Here is a 15,978-nt window from a genome sequence, read left to right as displayed (position 1 = left end):
ATGTAGAATGTACGTTAATTTAAGTTTAATTTAACTTATTCTGAGTGAACATCTTATCAGAGATCAATGAATTACTTTAAGTTCGTTGATCCTTAATGCTGAGGCTGTGAAGCCAGCGAACAGAACTCCTCTCATTTTAAACTTAAGAGAGATATGAGGCTGGATAAAGTCCAGGTCGGTACCAAACTCTGTTCGCTGACCCCTCCAGACATACAACCAAAGGATCATAGCACCAAGTTTTAATCTTTTGTAATTATTCTACCCAGTAATCAATACATTAAAAACAACATTGTTCTCTGAGAAAAAATTTCTTTTCTTTTTATTACTATTTTATTTATTGTTTCTTCCCATTTCTCATTCTTGGTGTGTTTGTGTTTTGTTGGGGTGTGACAGGATGTACTCATGCTGAGGAATTTGACCTCTGTCTGCTTTTTCTTCCACCACCTCTTCTATTATCTGATTTATTCTTTGGACATTCTCTTATCCAATGGTCGAAAGCACCACACTTCCTGCAACCATCTGAGTTTTGTGGTGGATTACTTGAAAAGGATCTTTGCCCCCTGTAACCTCCTCTGCCTCTGCCTCTTCCTCGTCCCCTGTAGGGGCCTTGGGAGAAAGCAGAGGTTCCTGATTCTTCAAGATCACCCAGATGAAAAACATCCAGTCCTGTTTTAGTCTTTTTGACTACTTTTTCAGCATGGCGTGCCCACGTCATCAGTTGTGAGACTGGGGCAGTTTCAACTTCAACGAAATGTTTCCTTACCCAGCTTCCAATTTCAGGCCAAAAACTTGACACTAAGGCATTTTTCAACTGTTGTTGATATGCATTGTTTGGGTCGTCGTTAAACGTGGTCCCACTATTAATTTTTTATTCTTTTTCAAATCTAAAACAAAAATCATCTACCTCTTCTTCAACATTTTGTTTGATTCCTGACAGATGACTATAAACTGCTCCTTCAGGGTATGGAATTGGAAACAGAATAATGTTATCAATTACTTTCCCTAATGAGGACATTTATTTTTCATCCCCTTTGGAATCCTCAGCAGGAGAGGAATTACAACAACACTTATTTCCCATATTATAGTTTAGTTTAGCGATTTAGTTTAATAGATATTTTGTGCTTTTTCTTCAAAGAGAGTGCCCTAAGTGCTTAGTGTCCCCTGAAGAACAGGCTTCTGGGTCAAACTAATTTTGACCCGGTTCTTCACTTTGGATTCTAATTCCGAGGACAGAAAGTTTTACTCTTATTGAATTAAGCACCATTCATACAAACACACACACACACACACACAAATTTCCTACCTGTTTGAGGTTCTTTATTTTAGTACTCTGCGATTTAGTTCAATATGATCTGTTATTTTGTGCTTCGTCGCAGAAAGTGCACCACGCGAGCACCTATTGTCCACTGGAGAGCAGGAAGCCAAAACTATGTTTTGGTCCGGTTCCCCACCTAGGATTCTGATTCCGAGGACAATAAGTTGTACTTTCAGGGAATTCAGCACCAGTCACACTTCACATTCGCATTCCTACAAAATTTTGGACCTCATCCAGAACGGGACACACACAAATTCAAACATCCTGCCAGCTCAAAGGGGAGGGGACTCAAACCTGCTCTTCTCTATTATTTGATGTTATTTTTTAACCCTCCTCCTAGGTTCCGTGTCAAATTGACCCATTTTAAAGTTTTATGTATCAATTATTTATTTATTTATTATTTATTTTTATGTATTGTTTTTAGTATACTGTTTGGGTCAATTTGACCCACGAACATTATTGCTGTACCTCAGAAACGAACATAACAGGAGGGTTAATCAAATTGGGACTTCAGCCAAAATCATTTTTTATTTTATATGGGACTTCAACCCTAAATTAATAGCGCTTATCAACTCACGTTTCTGTCGGTCCGTCTTGTCTGCTCGGATCTCTTCAATCCGTTGCTGACAAACAAAGTCGGACCTAAGCGCTGGCCCAGCAAAGAAGTTACTTCCCAGGACTTTGTTTCCAAGTCCTGTTGACTCTGGCCGTGCACGGTTTCAGCGCGTTGTTCTTCGTCTGTCAGCGAATGGGTATGTTGAGATCCGGGTCACAGCACCAAAATGATAGGTATTTTGTTTACCTAAATAAAGAAAAGAACCACAGACAACGTTTATGAGTTTTTAACTAAGCTTTTGCAAAAGGAGAAGACAGCGAACAGCTCACCATGTGTTCTGAAACTCTGCAGTAGAAATTGTCTTTTATTAACACAAAACAAAAGAAAGGGGGCTGGTGCTGATAAGGTTAGGAGCCCCAGGAACTAACACAAACAAAAGCAGTTTTACAACTAAGGAAACTCTCAGAAGACCATCTTCAAAGAACATGTTTTAAGGGTTAAAGAAAGGTTAGCTCTGTCTCACACACTTTAACAAATTTCTCCTTTCTTGGGTGTTAATACTAAACCTTTAAATGAAAAGCAAACTGGTAACTACTTATGTAAGAATGATAACAAAACATAATTATTCTATCAGGCATGACCTTCCCTTATCATTTATGAGGCATACAAGCTTAATTAAAATGAAAATTTTCTCATTTGGAGGGGATAAAAAAGCTCAGAGAAAATGTTAAGTTTAACTAAGCTTATATATACACATACACACACACATATATATACAGTGTATATACAGTATATATGAATATATATACAGTATGTGTGTGTGTATTTCATATGTTTAACAGTTTTAACATGAAATGAACAACAATGAAACTTAATTCTGAATATTTGGGGCTTTTATTGTGGCGTTGTTATTTTATTGTGTTTATGGTGAGCCGCCATCATTTCCACCTTCTCAGAGAAAAGAGCATAGAGTTACAGTGAATAGATTGGCCTAATGGATCGGGTTCATTGTCACGATGTCTGATCTAGAGCTTTTTTCAATATCAGAACGATACAGATATTAATATCGGCTCAATGGTCAATCATTTCGTTATCTGATATTTTTTCTGAACCAGCACATAACCTGGGATGTTGATTGATTTGTTCCAGAGTTTTGGTCTTGAACTTTCAGTCGACTCAGACATTTTACAGATTTTCTATTCTCAGCCAGATGCCTCCCTGTGCTGGGACCGTCTCCCACCACCCACATTGTTCCCCATTCCCACCCTCCACCTTCTCCCATTACATATTCTGTTTTTTCTTTATGTTGTTAATATGTTGCTTTTTATGTGCAGATTTTCTGTTTTGCAACAGTGTGAGGTATATGTGTATTTTTTCTCTCAGCTTTATTCTCATCCATCAAAATGTAAAGATTTTAATGGATAAAATTATGGATAGCTGGACCACAACTAATCAGAGAAACAGTAAACAGAGAAATATCGACACTTTTCTATAAGAACCATCTTATTCAGTTAAAGGTTTATTGGCTCTACTGGCCTTTATTATCAGACAGGAAGTTGTCAGGCAGGAAGTTGGTGATGAGAGAAGAGGAAGACATGTGGCGAAGGTCCATCAGGCTGGAGCTGGAACCTCTGCCGGCCGCGTTCAGGACCGGACAGCCAAAACAGCTCAGAGCCACATGACTCGCCTTCTGAGAAATCTGATGATGAGCAGGATATTTCTGTTATGGAAGTGGCTAGAGGGACCAAACCGCAGCTCTTTCACGCACTTCTCTCATTCACACGCATACAGAGTTTATATAAAAAAAAACAAAAGATAGATTGCAAAACAAATTACAGTCAATGAAATCTGTTTTTCATCTGCAGGTTTAGGATGTATTTTATCACTAATTTATTCCACTTCCATAGCAGAAATGAAAACAACAACAACAACAATAATAATAATAATAATAATAATAATAATAATGCAGACCTTTGGGCACTTAAATAACTTAAAAACAACATTATATGTAGGAGAAAACATAAGATACAGGACCTGAACGCGGCCGGCAGTTGAGGCCGCGTTTAGACCTTTAGACCAGCGCTGGTCTAAAGGGTGAAGCAGGGAGCAGGTCTGACACGGTTTACCTTCGCGCCCAGAACACCTTATTCTGGACTGCAGTTTATATATTTTTATCATTTTCTAAAGACGTTTATTGCAGCTTTTCCAGAGCTGATGACAGTGAAAGAACCCAGTGACATTATTACCATGAGGCAAAATGTAACCTTTGGGCCGGACATTCATAGAGGTCAAGGCGACTCCATCCCTGTTCCCACTGCAGAATGAATCCAGAACCACTGACTACCAGTTTCCCCAGGAGACCAGGACGTTTCTTGCTAGCAGGTTAACATGTTGGATTCATTTAACCAAGTTAATCAAAACCTGCAGCTTTAAAATTTTCACTGATCAGATCAGGGGAGCCTGTAACTTTACCAAGCAGACTGGAGGGATTAGGATTATCCAAACCAAATATGTTATAAATCTGAATCTTCATAAATGGTTGTAATTATTAATAATTATAATAGTTTATTAATAAAATGAATTGTTTAGCTTAAGGGGAACCAGAAATGAACTCTGGAGCCAAAACTCTGAGTTTCTTTAAATGTAAACTAAAAACCCACCAGCTGATAGGTATTTTGTTTACCTAAATATAAAGAAAGAACCACAGACAACGTTTATGAGTTTTCAACCAAGCTTCTGCAGAAGGAGAAACAGCAAACCATTTCTCCAAGGTGTTTACCATCTGACTCCCTGCAGCAGAGCCTGTCTTTTTATTAAGCAGGAGAAAGAAGGGAGTCGAGAGTGAAATGTGGGAGAGTGATAAATCAAAGACTGGCTTTTCTGAAACAAGGAAGAACGACATTCTACACACAAGCAGAATGTGTGTAGAATTCTGCTTGTGGAGGATCCTAAGGAGGATCCCTAGATTAGAAGCAGCTGCAGCTTCAAGGTTTAGGGAAAAATCAAAGTTTGTCTTTCACACGGTTTAACAGATTCTTCCAACCTGGGGTGTGAAAACTAAACCTTTATATGAAAAACAAACTGGTAACTACTTATGTAAGAATAACAAAACATAATTATTCTAACAGGAACCATAATCTGAATTTTTCTAATGAAATATTGACCAATATTTTGACTTGTAACGATGGCAAAATGTAAAGTTTCTGGTTTCCTGTGTGGTGATTTTATGACTTTGTGTTTTTATGATGTGAATCACTTTGAATGTAAAAAAATATTAAACCTTCAGCAGGTTTAACTTTGGGTATGAAAATTATTATAATTACTTATGGAAAATTATTAACCAGTAATTTAGATCAGAAATGACTTCATTCCTTGTAGAGAAAATTATATTTTACAGCCAAAGAGTTCAGTCTGTTATTTCTAAAACCAAAGTTTTCTAACTGAAGGGATAAACTCAGTTCTGGTTTATCTTCAGGATCTACATGTGGAATAAACAGAAACATATTTAAATATACAAGTTTATTAATAAAGGAACCTAAATTTAAACATTTTATTCAACCAACTCATTAAACTAACACACAATTAAAACTACTGAGATTAAAATATGAAACTAAAATAACTTAAGATAAAAACTGAAGCATTAAAATGATTCAGTGATGTCATAGTGATGTCATAGTTCAGTATTAATGGTGGATATTGAGAACCAGCTTTATTTCATGGGGAATGTGTTAATTAATTATTACTAATTCAAAATATGTTTATTCTTTAAACTGGATCACCAGAAATGTTCAATAATAAAACCTCATTAAAAGGAAGTAATTTTTACTGGAAGAGAATCAATAACTTTAGTAAATGGAGAAGTTGTTTCCAGTTCACACTGGGAGGAAACTGATGATCTGATTTTTCTTTTCCTTCCATAAATGATCTCATAACAACAGGCCCGTCTGCTGGTGGACGAGGTCAAGATGTTTCTAACGTAGAGCAGGAGGATTCAGTTCAAACCTGCAGCTGTCCAGGCAGAAAAATATTTATGAGGCCAAAGTCCAACGATTTAATGTGATAAATAAATATTTATTGTAGCTACATATTTATATCTGTCGTTGATTTGACTATAAAATGAAATAAATTCAGCTTTATTCAAATACTTGTTTCATTTTGATAACATATCAAATAAGAAGTAAAACATGAAACTGTTTATGTTCACAAATGACTTAAAAAAGAAATTGAGTTAAAGTTTGATTTATACTTTTATGTTTCATATCTGGACTCAACATCTCAGAATATTTCAATCATTTAAATGCAAGGCTCTGATTGGTTGAGCCTCACAGCCAAACATGGTCCAGACCTGCTAGGCTGCTTGATTTGGACCCGGAAAGTTGAATCAGAACCATTTGGATCCAGAAAGTAAACGGATCAGTTCTGATAAAAATCTTTCTCCAGCTCATCCTGAGTCAAAATGTCTTTATTTATTAGCAGCTTTATTTACTTTATTTTCTCACAAAGTTTTTCTGCTAAGAAACTTTTGAGCAAAACATGAAATATGTAAAGCAGCTTTTCAAAATAAGAGTCACAAAATAAAGCACCATAATGAAATGAATAGATGATGATGAAATCAATAAATCCTGAAATAAATGAAATAAAAAGGTAAAAATGTCTGGGGACATTTATTTGTTTCATATAATATTTATTGATATTTATTTATATAATCTTGAATAAAAGTCTTTCTGTGCAGAACATCAACACTGATTTAATATCTGATTTAGACAGAACCAGCTGAGTCCAGAACCGGTTCTGGTTCTATCAGCTCCTCATCCTGACCTTCTATCAATATCAACCAATCAGAATCAGGATGAACTGATCAGATCATGTTCTGGTTACCAGGGCAACCAGCTCCACCAATCAGATCTCTTGTGGTCAAAATGAGTCAACCAGGTTTCCTGTCTGTTAATGAAGCTCAGATTTAATGGAAAATCATCTGATTATGAAAATATTCTGTTATTATAACTCATCCGTCTTCATTTGTCTCCACAGAACCGTTTCCAGTCTGGGCCACAGTTCTACTGGTTCTACTGGTTCTACTGGTTCTGGCTCTGGTTGCTGCTGCAATTTATTACTTGTTCCTTTGGAGACCAGGTGAGTCTCTAGAACTGCATTACCCATAATGCCTTTGGTCAATGTCTGTTCTCCTCCAGAGCAGGACTGAAGAGAAGAACCTCGCGGCAGCAAACAGGAAGGGGCGGGACGGACCGCTGTCAGTCTCAGACCTTATTTGGAAATGGGACCATTGCACTCCGGAAGTGAAGGGGGCGCTATTTCCTATATTATCCGCAGCCTCCAGTTTTTATTTTATTTTGAAATCTGTGATATATCTTCACCTTTAGGAAGGATTTTCACTCTCAGCATGTATTTGAACTTCTCTCTTTTATTTACTTCAGCTCAGCTCACAGTTTTAACTGATTGCAGTTTTTTGTGAACTCCTAAATCTGCTCCTTAGTCTCATCTTTTCAGGCCTGCTACTGCCTCTAGTGGCGTGGGGGTGGTAACACAACTAATATAATTACATTACTAAATCAGAATAGCACAAAGTCTTAATTATTTTTTAATTTTTAATTTTCTTAAGGATGTAGAGTTTATTAAACTACCTGATTCCTGTTTCTCTCGATGGCCAATCGAGAGAATAATATTCAATAATATTAGCCTGTTGAAACTGAGGCTAATATTAAATATTTGGGTCGTTCCTGGACAGTCAGTCAACTTTACTAAAACACTGATTATATTTTTAAGAAATGTTTTCAGAGACTCTATCTTTTAAGGAGACCCAGAGATCTTGGGGTTTCCCAACTAGAGCTTGTGTACAAGACAATGTTGACAATGTTAACTTTTCATCTCATCGGCTGGTTTGGTCACATGAGCTGCAGAATAACAGACAAACTTTTAAAAATACTTTGAATGGCAGGTAAAACGACTCTGTCTCAACTGTTTGCTGAAAAAACATGGAAGACGTAGAAATATTTCATCAGAGAGGATTAATTCTCTATTACAGCAGCTCCTGGTGCATTGTGGGTCAGCAGCTCCTGGTGCATTGTGGGCCAGCAGCTTGAGGACAAACAGAAACTAAAGAGTCGGTGAGGATGGAGCAGAACTTGGTGTGTTGCTGCAGGCAGCAGCTGGTTCCACTTGGGACATGGACACATGTCTCTGTCCTCAGAGAGTCCAGGAGACACAGAGACAGGGAGGAGACATCAGAGCTGCTGCTGTCTGTCCAACTCATCTTGTCCTCTGTTGTTTCTCAGCCCCAGAACAGGTGATGGTGGAATCAGGGGAGAAGTTTGTCCTGCTGCCCTTAAAAGTCCCACGCTGCCTGTGGTTCTGTAAATACAGAATCTTCCAGCTTGTGGCTAAAGTGGAGTGGAAGAACGAATACAACAGGACGGTCCATGTGTATCAGAACGGTTCTGATCAGCCTGGAGAACAGAACCTGAAATACAGAACCAGAACCAAGATGGATGAAAACCTGCTGAAGACTGGAGACCTCAGTCTGACTGTGAGATGGCCCAGTGACGAAGACGAGGACACCTTCACCTGCAGAGTTTATAACAGGAAGGGAGACGTCCTGATGATGAAAGACGTCTGGCTAAAGGTCAAAGGTCAGTGGTATAAATGTACTTTTACAGTCGAAAGAGAGGAACTGTTTGGATCAGAACCAGTTCCATCTTTTCTCTCTGTTTGAACTGGATCGGTTCTGGTTCTGGTCGGTTCTCATTGACCAGTTGACATTGACATTTAGCTGGTTCTGATTCTGACCCATTTAACCCATGACCTCCATCAGAACCCTGGATCCCTTCAGAACCAGGCATCAGAGGTCCAGAACCTCCAGGTCCAGGTGTAGGTTCTGGATCTCTGCTCGGCTCCAGAACCAGCAGGTCCAGTAGCTCCATCAACCCGTCCAGAACTCAGAGCTTAATGTCCATGTGGACTGAAGGACGTCCTCATGTGGGACAGAACCAGAACCCAGACAGAACCGGCCTCAGTCCAACTGGACCTTCTGTCTCCAACAGACGACAGGAAGTCCTGAAGTTCTGCTTCCTGTCCTCTGCTGGTCTCCATGGAGACGTGTCCTCGTCTTTCTGCCAGTCTGAGTCCAACTGGAGACGAATGATGGACAGAAGCAGCCGGACACAGAGTCCATCTGCTGCTGGGGACAGTCTGCAGCTTCCTGCTGTCCTCACTGAGGACATTCTGTCCTCCTGCTGCTGGTTGGACACAGCAGAGACACCAGTGGAGACATGGGGCACATTTAGACTGGAACCAGTCCAACATGTTGGACCTTCATCCAGTCAGAGGAAATGTCCTCAGAGCTGCTGCTGTCTGTCCAACTCATCTGGTCCTCTGTTGTCTCTCAGTCCAACAGGTGGAGGTGGACCCAGGGGAGGAGTCTGTCCTGCTGCCCTGCAGAACCAGAGAGAGTCTGGATGGAGACGTTAAGGTGGAGTGGAAGGACAGAGGCAACAGGACGGTCCATGTGTATCAGAACGGTTCTGATCAGCCTGGAGAACAGGACGGGTTCTACAGAACCAGAACCAAGATGGATGAAAACCTGCTGAAGACTAAAGACCTCAGTCTGACTCTGGAACGGCCCACTGAGAGAGACAGAGGGATCTTTACCTGCAGAGTCTACAGAGACAGAGACATGCTGATGAAGAAACAAATTAATCTCCAGGTCAAAGGTCAGTGGTTTAAATGTATTTTTCCAATCAGCTGATTGGTTCTAATCAATAGAGATGGTTGTCTGATTAGAAGGTCAAAGGTCAATGTGATGTAATGAGTGATGAAGATGAGGAAGCAGAGCAGGAGGAAGAGGTCCAGGACAGACGGGGACCAGAGTCCATCTGCTGCTGGGGACAGTCTGCAGCTTCCTGCTGTCCTCACTGAGGACATTCTGTCCTCCTGCTGCTGGTTGGACACAGCAGAGACACCAGTGGAGACATGGGGCACATTTAGACTGGAACCAGTCCAACATGTTGGACCTTCATCCAGTCAGAGGAAATGTCCTCAGAGCTGCTGCTGTCTGTCCAACTCATCTGGTCCTCTGTTGTCTCTCAGTCCCAGAACAGATGGAGGTGGAATCAGGGGAGGAGTCTGTCCTGCTGCCCTGGAGAACCAGAGAGGATCTGGGTGGAGACGTTAAGGTGGAGTGGAAGGACAGAGACAACAGGATGGTCCATGTGTATCTGAACGGTTCTGATCAGCCTGGAGAACAGGACGAGTTCTACAGAACCAGAACCAAGATGGATGAAAACCTGCTGAAGAATAAAAACCTCAGTCTGACTCTGAGACGACCCACTAGGAGAGACGAAGGGATCTTTTCCTGCATCGTCTTCAACAGAGACGGAGACATCCTGATGGTGAGACGAATTTGGCTCAAGGTCAAAGGTCAGTGGTTTAAATGTATTTTTCCAATCAGCTGATTGGTTCTAATCAATAGAGATGGTTGTCTGATTAGAAGGTCAAAGGTCAATGTGATGTAATGAGTGATGAAGATGAGGAAGCAGAGCAGGAGGAAGAGGTCCAGGACAGACGGGGACCAGAGTCCATCTGCTGCTGGGGACAGTCTGCAGCTTCCTGCTGTCCTCACTGAGGACATTCTGTCCACCTGCTGCTGGTTGGACACAGCAGAGACACCAGTGGAGACATGGGACACATTTAGACTGGAACCAGTCCAACATGTTGGACCTTCATCCAGTCAGAGGAAATGTCCTCAGAGCTGCTGCTGTCTGTCCAACTCATCTGGTCCTCTGTTGTCTCTCAGTCCCAGAACGGGTGGAGGTGAGATCAGGGGAGGAGTCTGTCCTGCTGCCCTGCAGAACCAGAGAGAATCTGGATGGAGACGTTAAGGTGGAGTGGAAGGACAAAGACGACAGGACGGTCCATGTGTATCTGAACGGTTCTGATCAGCCTAGAGAACAGGACGAGATCTACAGAACCAGAACCAAGATGGATGAAAACCTGCTGAAGACTGGAGACCTCAGTCTGACTCTGAGACGACCCGTTCAGAGAGACGGAGGGAACTTCACCTGCAGCATCTACAACAGGAAGGGAGACGTCCTGATGGAGAAAGACGTCTGGCTAAAGGTCAAAGGTCAGTGGTATAAATGTACTTTTAGAGCCGAAAGAGAGGAACTGTTTGGATCAGAACCAGTTCCATCTTTTCTCTCTGTTTGAACTGGATCGGTTCTGGTTCTGGTCGGTTCTCATTGACCAGTTGACATTGACATTTAGCTGGTTCTGGTTCTGAACCATTTAACCCATGACCTTCATCAGAACCCTGGATCCCTTCAGAACCAGGCATCAGAGGTCCAGAACCTCCAGGTCCAGGTGTAGGTTCTGGATCTCTGCTCGGCTCCAGAACCAGCAGGTCCAGTAGCTCCATCAACCCGTCCAGAACTCAGAGCTTCATGTCCATGTGGACTGAAGGACGTCCTCATGTGGGACAGAACCAGAACCCAGACAGAACCGGCTTCAGTCCAACTGGACCTTCTGTCTCCAACAGACGACAGGAAGTCCTGAAGTTCTGCTTCCTGTCCTCTGCTGGTCTCCATGGAGACGTGTCCTCGTCTTTCTGCCAGTCTGAGTCCAACTGGAGACGAATGATGGACAGAAGCAGCTGGACACAGAGTCCATCTGCTGCTGGGGACAGTCTGCAGCTTCCTGCTGTCCTCACTGAGGACATTCTGTCCTCCTGCTGCTGGTTGGACACAGCAGAGACACCAGTGGAGACATGGGACACATTTAGACTGGAACCAGTCCAACATGTTGGACCTTCATCCAGTCAGAGGAAATGTCCTCAGAGCTGCTGCTGTCTGTCCAACTCATCTGGTCCTCTGTTGTCTCTCAGTCCAACAGGTGGAGGTGGACCCAGGGGTGGAGTCTGTCCTGCTGCCCTGGAGAACCACAGAGAATCTGGATGGAGACGTTAAGGTGGAGTGGAGGGATGGCAAATACAGGACGGTCCATGTGTATCCGAACGGTTCTGATCAGCTTGGAGAACAGAACCAGGTCTACAGAACCAGAACCAAGATGGATGAAAACCTGCTGGAGAATAAAAACCTCAGTCTGACTCTGAATCGGCCCACTAAGGGAGACAGAGGGATCTACACCTGCAGAGTCTACAGAGACAGAGACATGCTGATGATGAAAGAAATTAATCTCCAGGTCAAAGGTCAGTGGTTTAAATGTATTTTTCCAATCAGCTGATTGGTTCTGATCAATAGTGATGGTTGACTGATTAGAAGGTCAAAGGTCAATGTGATGTAATGAGTGATGAAGATGAGGAAGCAGAGCAGGAGGAAGAGGTTCAGGACAGACGGGGACCAGAGTCCAACTGCTGCTGGGGACAGTCTGCAGCTTCCTGCTGTCCTCACTGAGGACATTCTGTCCACCTGCTGCTGGTTGGACACAGCAGAGACACCAGTGGAGACATGGGACACATTTAGACTGGAACCAGTCCAACATGTTGGACCTTCATCCAGTCAGAGGAAATGTCCTCAGAGCTGCTGCTGTCTGTCCAACTCATCTGGTCCTCTGTTGTCTCTCAGTCCCAGAACGGGTGGAGGTGGAACCAGGGGTGGAGTCTGTCCTGCTGCCCTGCAGAACCAGAGAGAATCTGGATGGAGACGTTAAGGTGGAGTGGAAGGACAAAGACAACAGGATGGTCCATGTGTATCAGAACGGTTCTGATCAGCCTAGAGAACAGGACGAGTTCTACAGAACCAGAACCAAGATGGATGAAAACCTGCTGGAGAATAAAAACCTCAGTCTGACTCTGAGACGGCCCACAAGGAGAGACGGAGGGATCTACACCTGCAGAGTCTACAGAGACGGAGACATCCTGATGGTGAGACGAGTTCCGCTCAAGGTCAAAGGTCAGTGGTTTAAATGTATTTTTCCTATCAGCTGATTGGTTCTGATCAATAGTGATGGTTTTCTGATTAGAAGGTCAAAGGTCAATGTGATGAAGATGAGGAAGCAGAGCAGGAGGAAGAGGTCCAGGCTGGTTCTGGTTGGTTCTCCCAGAAGAACCTTCTGGTTCTGGTTCTGTTAGTAGGAATAGATGAACCAAAGGAAAGAAAATGGTAAAAAGAGGAGAGAGAGCAGCTGGAAGGACAACCAGGAAGGTAGAGAGAGAATCATCAGGTTCTGGGAAGTTCTGCCTCCATCCTTCTGAACCCAGACAGAATAAATCCTCCACCTCACTGAGGACGTTCACCATGAATCAGGATTTAATCAGGATTTCAGGCTCTGATCAATAAGCAGCATTGATCAATACTCAATAGTTGGGCTTTGTTCTGTAATTGACGGGTTGCCAGTTCTGATCCGGCTCAGTCTGTCTCAGCTGTTGTCCTTTGACTAGACCGTTCTCCACTATGCTCTGTCAGACTGATGCTAATGTGTTGTAGCCGCCAGAGCAGCTGTAGCTACTGCAGTAGCTCAGCACTTCATTGGGTGAATGAATGAATGAATGAATGAATGAATGAATGAATGAATGAATGTAGAGAGAAAAGCTCTGCAGTCTGAGGACTGGATGAGTTCAGATTCATGGAGTCATTGACCAACATCTGGTTGATCCTGATGCTGCTGGATTGTCTCTAACTGTCCTCTGTCTCCTCAGCAGGGACAGACCGGGTCCAACCAGAGGACAGGAGGACCAGAAGCAACTCTATTGATCAGCCTCTAATGGGTGATCAATTAGTCTGATCAGGTTGATCAATCTCTGATTATTGATCCAGCCAGACTTTGGATCAGAGCCGATCTCAGTGAAGGTTCTGATGGACCAACAGAGGACACTTCCTGGTCCTCTGGTCCAGTCTGCAGCCTCTTATTGATCACTATTGATTATTGATGACAGAATGAAGATCTGAAGGAACCAGTTCATGACTGGAACTGGAACTGGTTTGGATCCATCAGGGAGGAGAACAGTTCAGTTTGACCCAGGACCGCCGCCCTCCTCCTCCTCCCTCCTCCTCCTCCCTCTTCCTCCTCCCTCCATCATCATCTCCATCATCTTCATCATCATCATCTTCATCTTTTTCTCTTCAAACCCAAAAATCTCTGAATTTTTTGCTTCCAGTCCAGAATTTGGATCTTTAGTTTAGAGCTGCACTGATTGTAATTTTCCGGCCGATTAAAAATCTTTAAAATTTGACCTGCTGGTTCTAATTTTGGCCTTTTTTTCTGAAATGTTGCTACATATCAGGAGAAAGTTGCTGAGTTGCCAACAGACTGACTGCAAACATTGAGTTCTGACCCGGTGGGCCGGTCTGCCAGTCAAACGTCTCTCTGATTTCTAGACCTTCGCTGAGGAAGAGAAAATCGTCTTCATGTCTAAATATCGGCTGATATTTCAGGAAATCAGCTCAGATAAAATGACTGGCAGAGAAATTGTTGCACCAAAGAAAACCTGGAAATATTTTGTTCCTTTATGGTTCATGTAAAGTCCAGTTACACTTATTGCATTTATTAATCTTTATTACATTATAATGCAGATTATTCTAGTCCTGGATTATAATCTAACTCTGAAAATCATCCTAAAGTGTCCATCTGGTTTCTATATGAATCCTGCCTTATTAATGTTTTCATTATAAATAATAGAAGCTTCTTTATCTCACTTTTTTATTTTAGACACAATTTGATTGTAAAAGTGAAAACCTACTAACACCATAAACTGTTATTTTATAAAATACAGAATTTGAACATAGTTCCAGATTTCTGATCACTAAATGTTTTAATTTCTGACTGAAATATATTTTATGCCTCATTTTATCCATTTGTTACATTTTGCTTTCATGTTAATGTGAATTTAAAGACAAAACTTTGAATTTTAAACCTCCAGAATGAAGATCTAATTTATTACCAAAAGATCATGAAATAATTTGATCACTAATATAATTATTCAATATATTTAGTCAGACATCAGCTGAAGCTCTAGAATGAGTTTTTCTATACATGTTACTATTTACAGTGTTCATATTCTATGCTTGTATATCTACTATAATGATATTTCATGCTTGTATTTTTTATTTCTTGTGAATTTTTAGATTTATTTTACATTTTCTCGGCGCTTTAAGGCTGAATGAATCTGATTCTCTGGTTTCTGAGTTTTTCTCTGCTGGTTTTATTTTCAGTCAGGATGAAAAAATAGTTTTTATTTTAAATCTGGATGTTTCCTGAATCTGCAGAATCAAATTGAGAATCATTTGAATTATTGATCCCTAATAACAGATGAACTGATTGGTGCTGAAGGTTAATCAATATTTATCTAATCATAAATATCTATTTCACTTGCTGGAATCCATGGATATACAGAGTTTTTATTAATTTGGCTGGAAAATAACGTTTTATTTTCAGACCAAATCAGTTTCCAGATTTTATAGATTTTTTTAGTTTAAAATGAAAACAGAAAATATTTTCATAACTTTGTTTTCTTTACTGATTTATTTCGTCCCTTCAGGGAGTCGACCTGAATCCAAACTAAAACATCCTGGTTGGTCCTGATTTCACTCTGAACTACAGAAAACCAAAAAAAATCCAGATTTTCCAAAAATTAAATCCTCAAACAGAAACTCAGTAAGTTTGATACTTTTTCATTTTTTTCTTTAAATGCCAGTTTTAGTTTTTAAACTCATTTTCAGGTGAATTTTATTTGTTTCTGCCAGGTTTTGTTAAACATGTTTGCTAAAATGCCAAGATGTGCTTAATAACAATAAAACGTGATAATAAACTAAAAACTTCCGTCTGTTTTGTGTTTGAATTCATTTCTATTTAGTTTTTCCAGGATCGTCTTGCAGTGACTCTTTTAAATCAGGTTCTTAAATCATTTTCTTGACTTTTCATCCCATTTTAAACTGCAGAGTAAAAATATCTCTAACACTTTATTAGTTCTGTTGATTTCAGGCTGATTCTGTTTTCACACAAACTTCAGACTTTCTCATATTTATTCAAATCAGCTCTTGCTGCTGCATCCTTGTGATGAAAACGTTCCCAGAAAGTCGTTCCTTCTGGTCTCTCCAGGCCAAAGTCAAACTGTCCCAGGTTGAACTGAAGCTGGAGA

The 15,978-nt window shown here is 41.1% G+C and overlaps 1 protein-coding gene across 4 annotated transcripts; it reads left to right on the top strand.

The window, feature by feature from the left end:
- Window positions 1-6,805: 6,805 nt before the first annotated feature.
- LOC116716611 (uncharacterized) lies at window positions 6,806-15,663 on the top strand. Of its 4 annotated transcripts, none has more exons than XM_032557436.1 (7): window positions 6,806-7,004; window positions 8,165-8,518; window positions 9,275-9,598; window positions 10,681-11,010; window positions 11,767-11,849; window positions 12,553-12,793; window positions 13,540-15,663. In XM_032557436.1, the coding sequence occupies exons 2-7, from the start codon at window positions 8,179-8,181 to the stop codon at window positions 13,623-13,625; spliced, it is 1,404 nt and encodes a 467-aa protein (XP_032413327.1). In that variant the 5' UTR covers window positions 6,806-7,004; window positions 8,165-8,178; the 3' UTR covers window positions 13,626-15,663. The 4 variants fall into 4 exon arrangements, with proteins under 4 accessions (XP_032413327.1, XP_032413325.1, XP_032413326.1 ...); XM_032557434.1 differs by having other exon boundaries at window positions 6,811-7,004; window positions 11,767-11,780; window positions 12,484-12,793; XM_032557435.1 differs by lacking the exon at window positions 11,767-11,849 and having other exon boundaries at window positions 6,811-7,004; window positions 12,467-12,793; window positions 13,543-15,663.
- The last annotated feature ends 315 nt before the right edge of the window (window positions 15,664-15,978 follow it).

Source organism: Xiphophorus hellerii, unplaced genomic scaffold, assembly GCF_003331165.1.
Source record: "Xiphophorus hellerii strain 12219 unplaced genomic scaffold, Xiphophorus_hellerii-4.1 PGA_scaffold_74__1_contigs__length_124999, whole genome shotgun sequence".
Classification (NCBI taxonomy): domain Eukaryota; kingdom Metazoa; phylum Chordata; class Actinopteri; order Cyprinodontiformes; family Poeciliidae; genus Xiphophorus; species Xiphophorus hellerii.
This window is presented reverse-complemented; position numbering and strand designations above follow the sequence as displayed.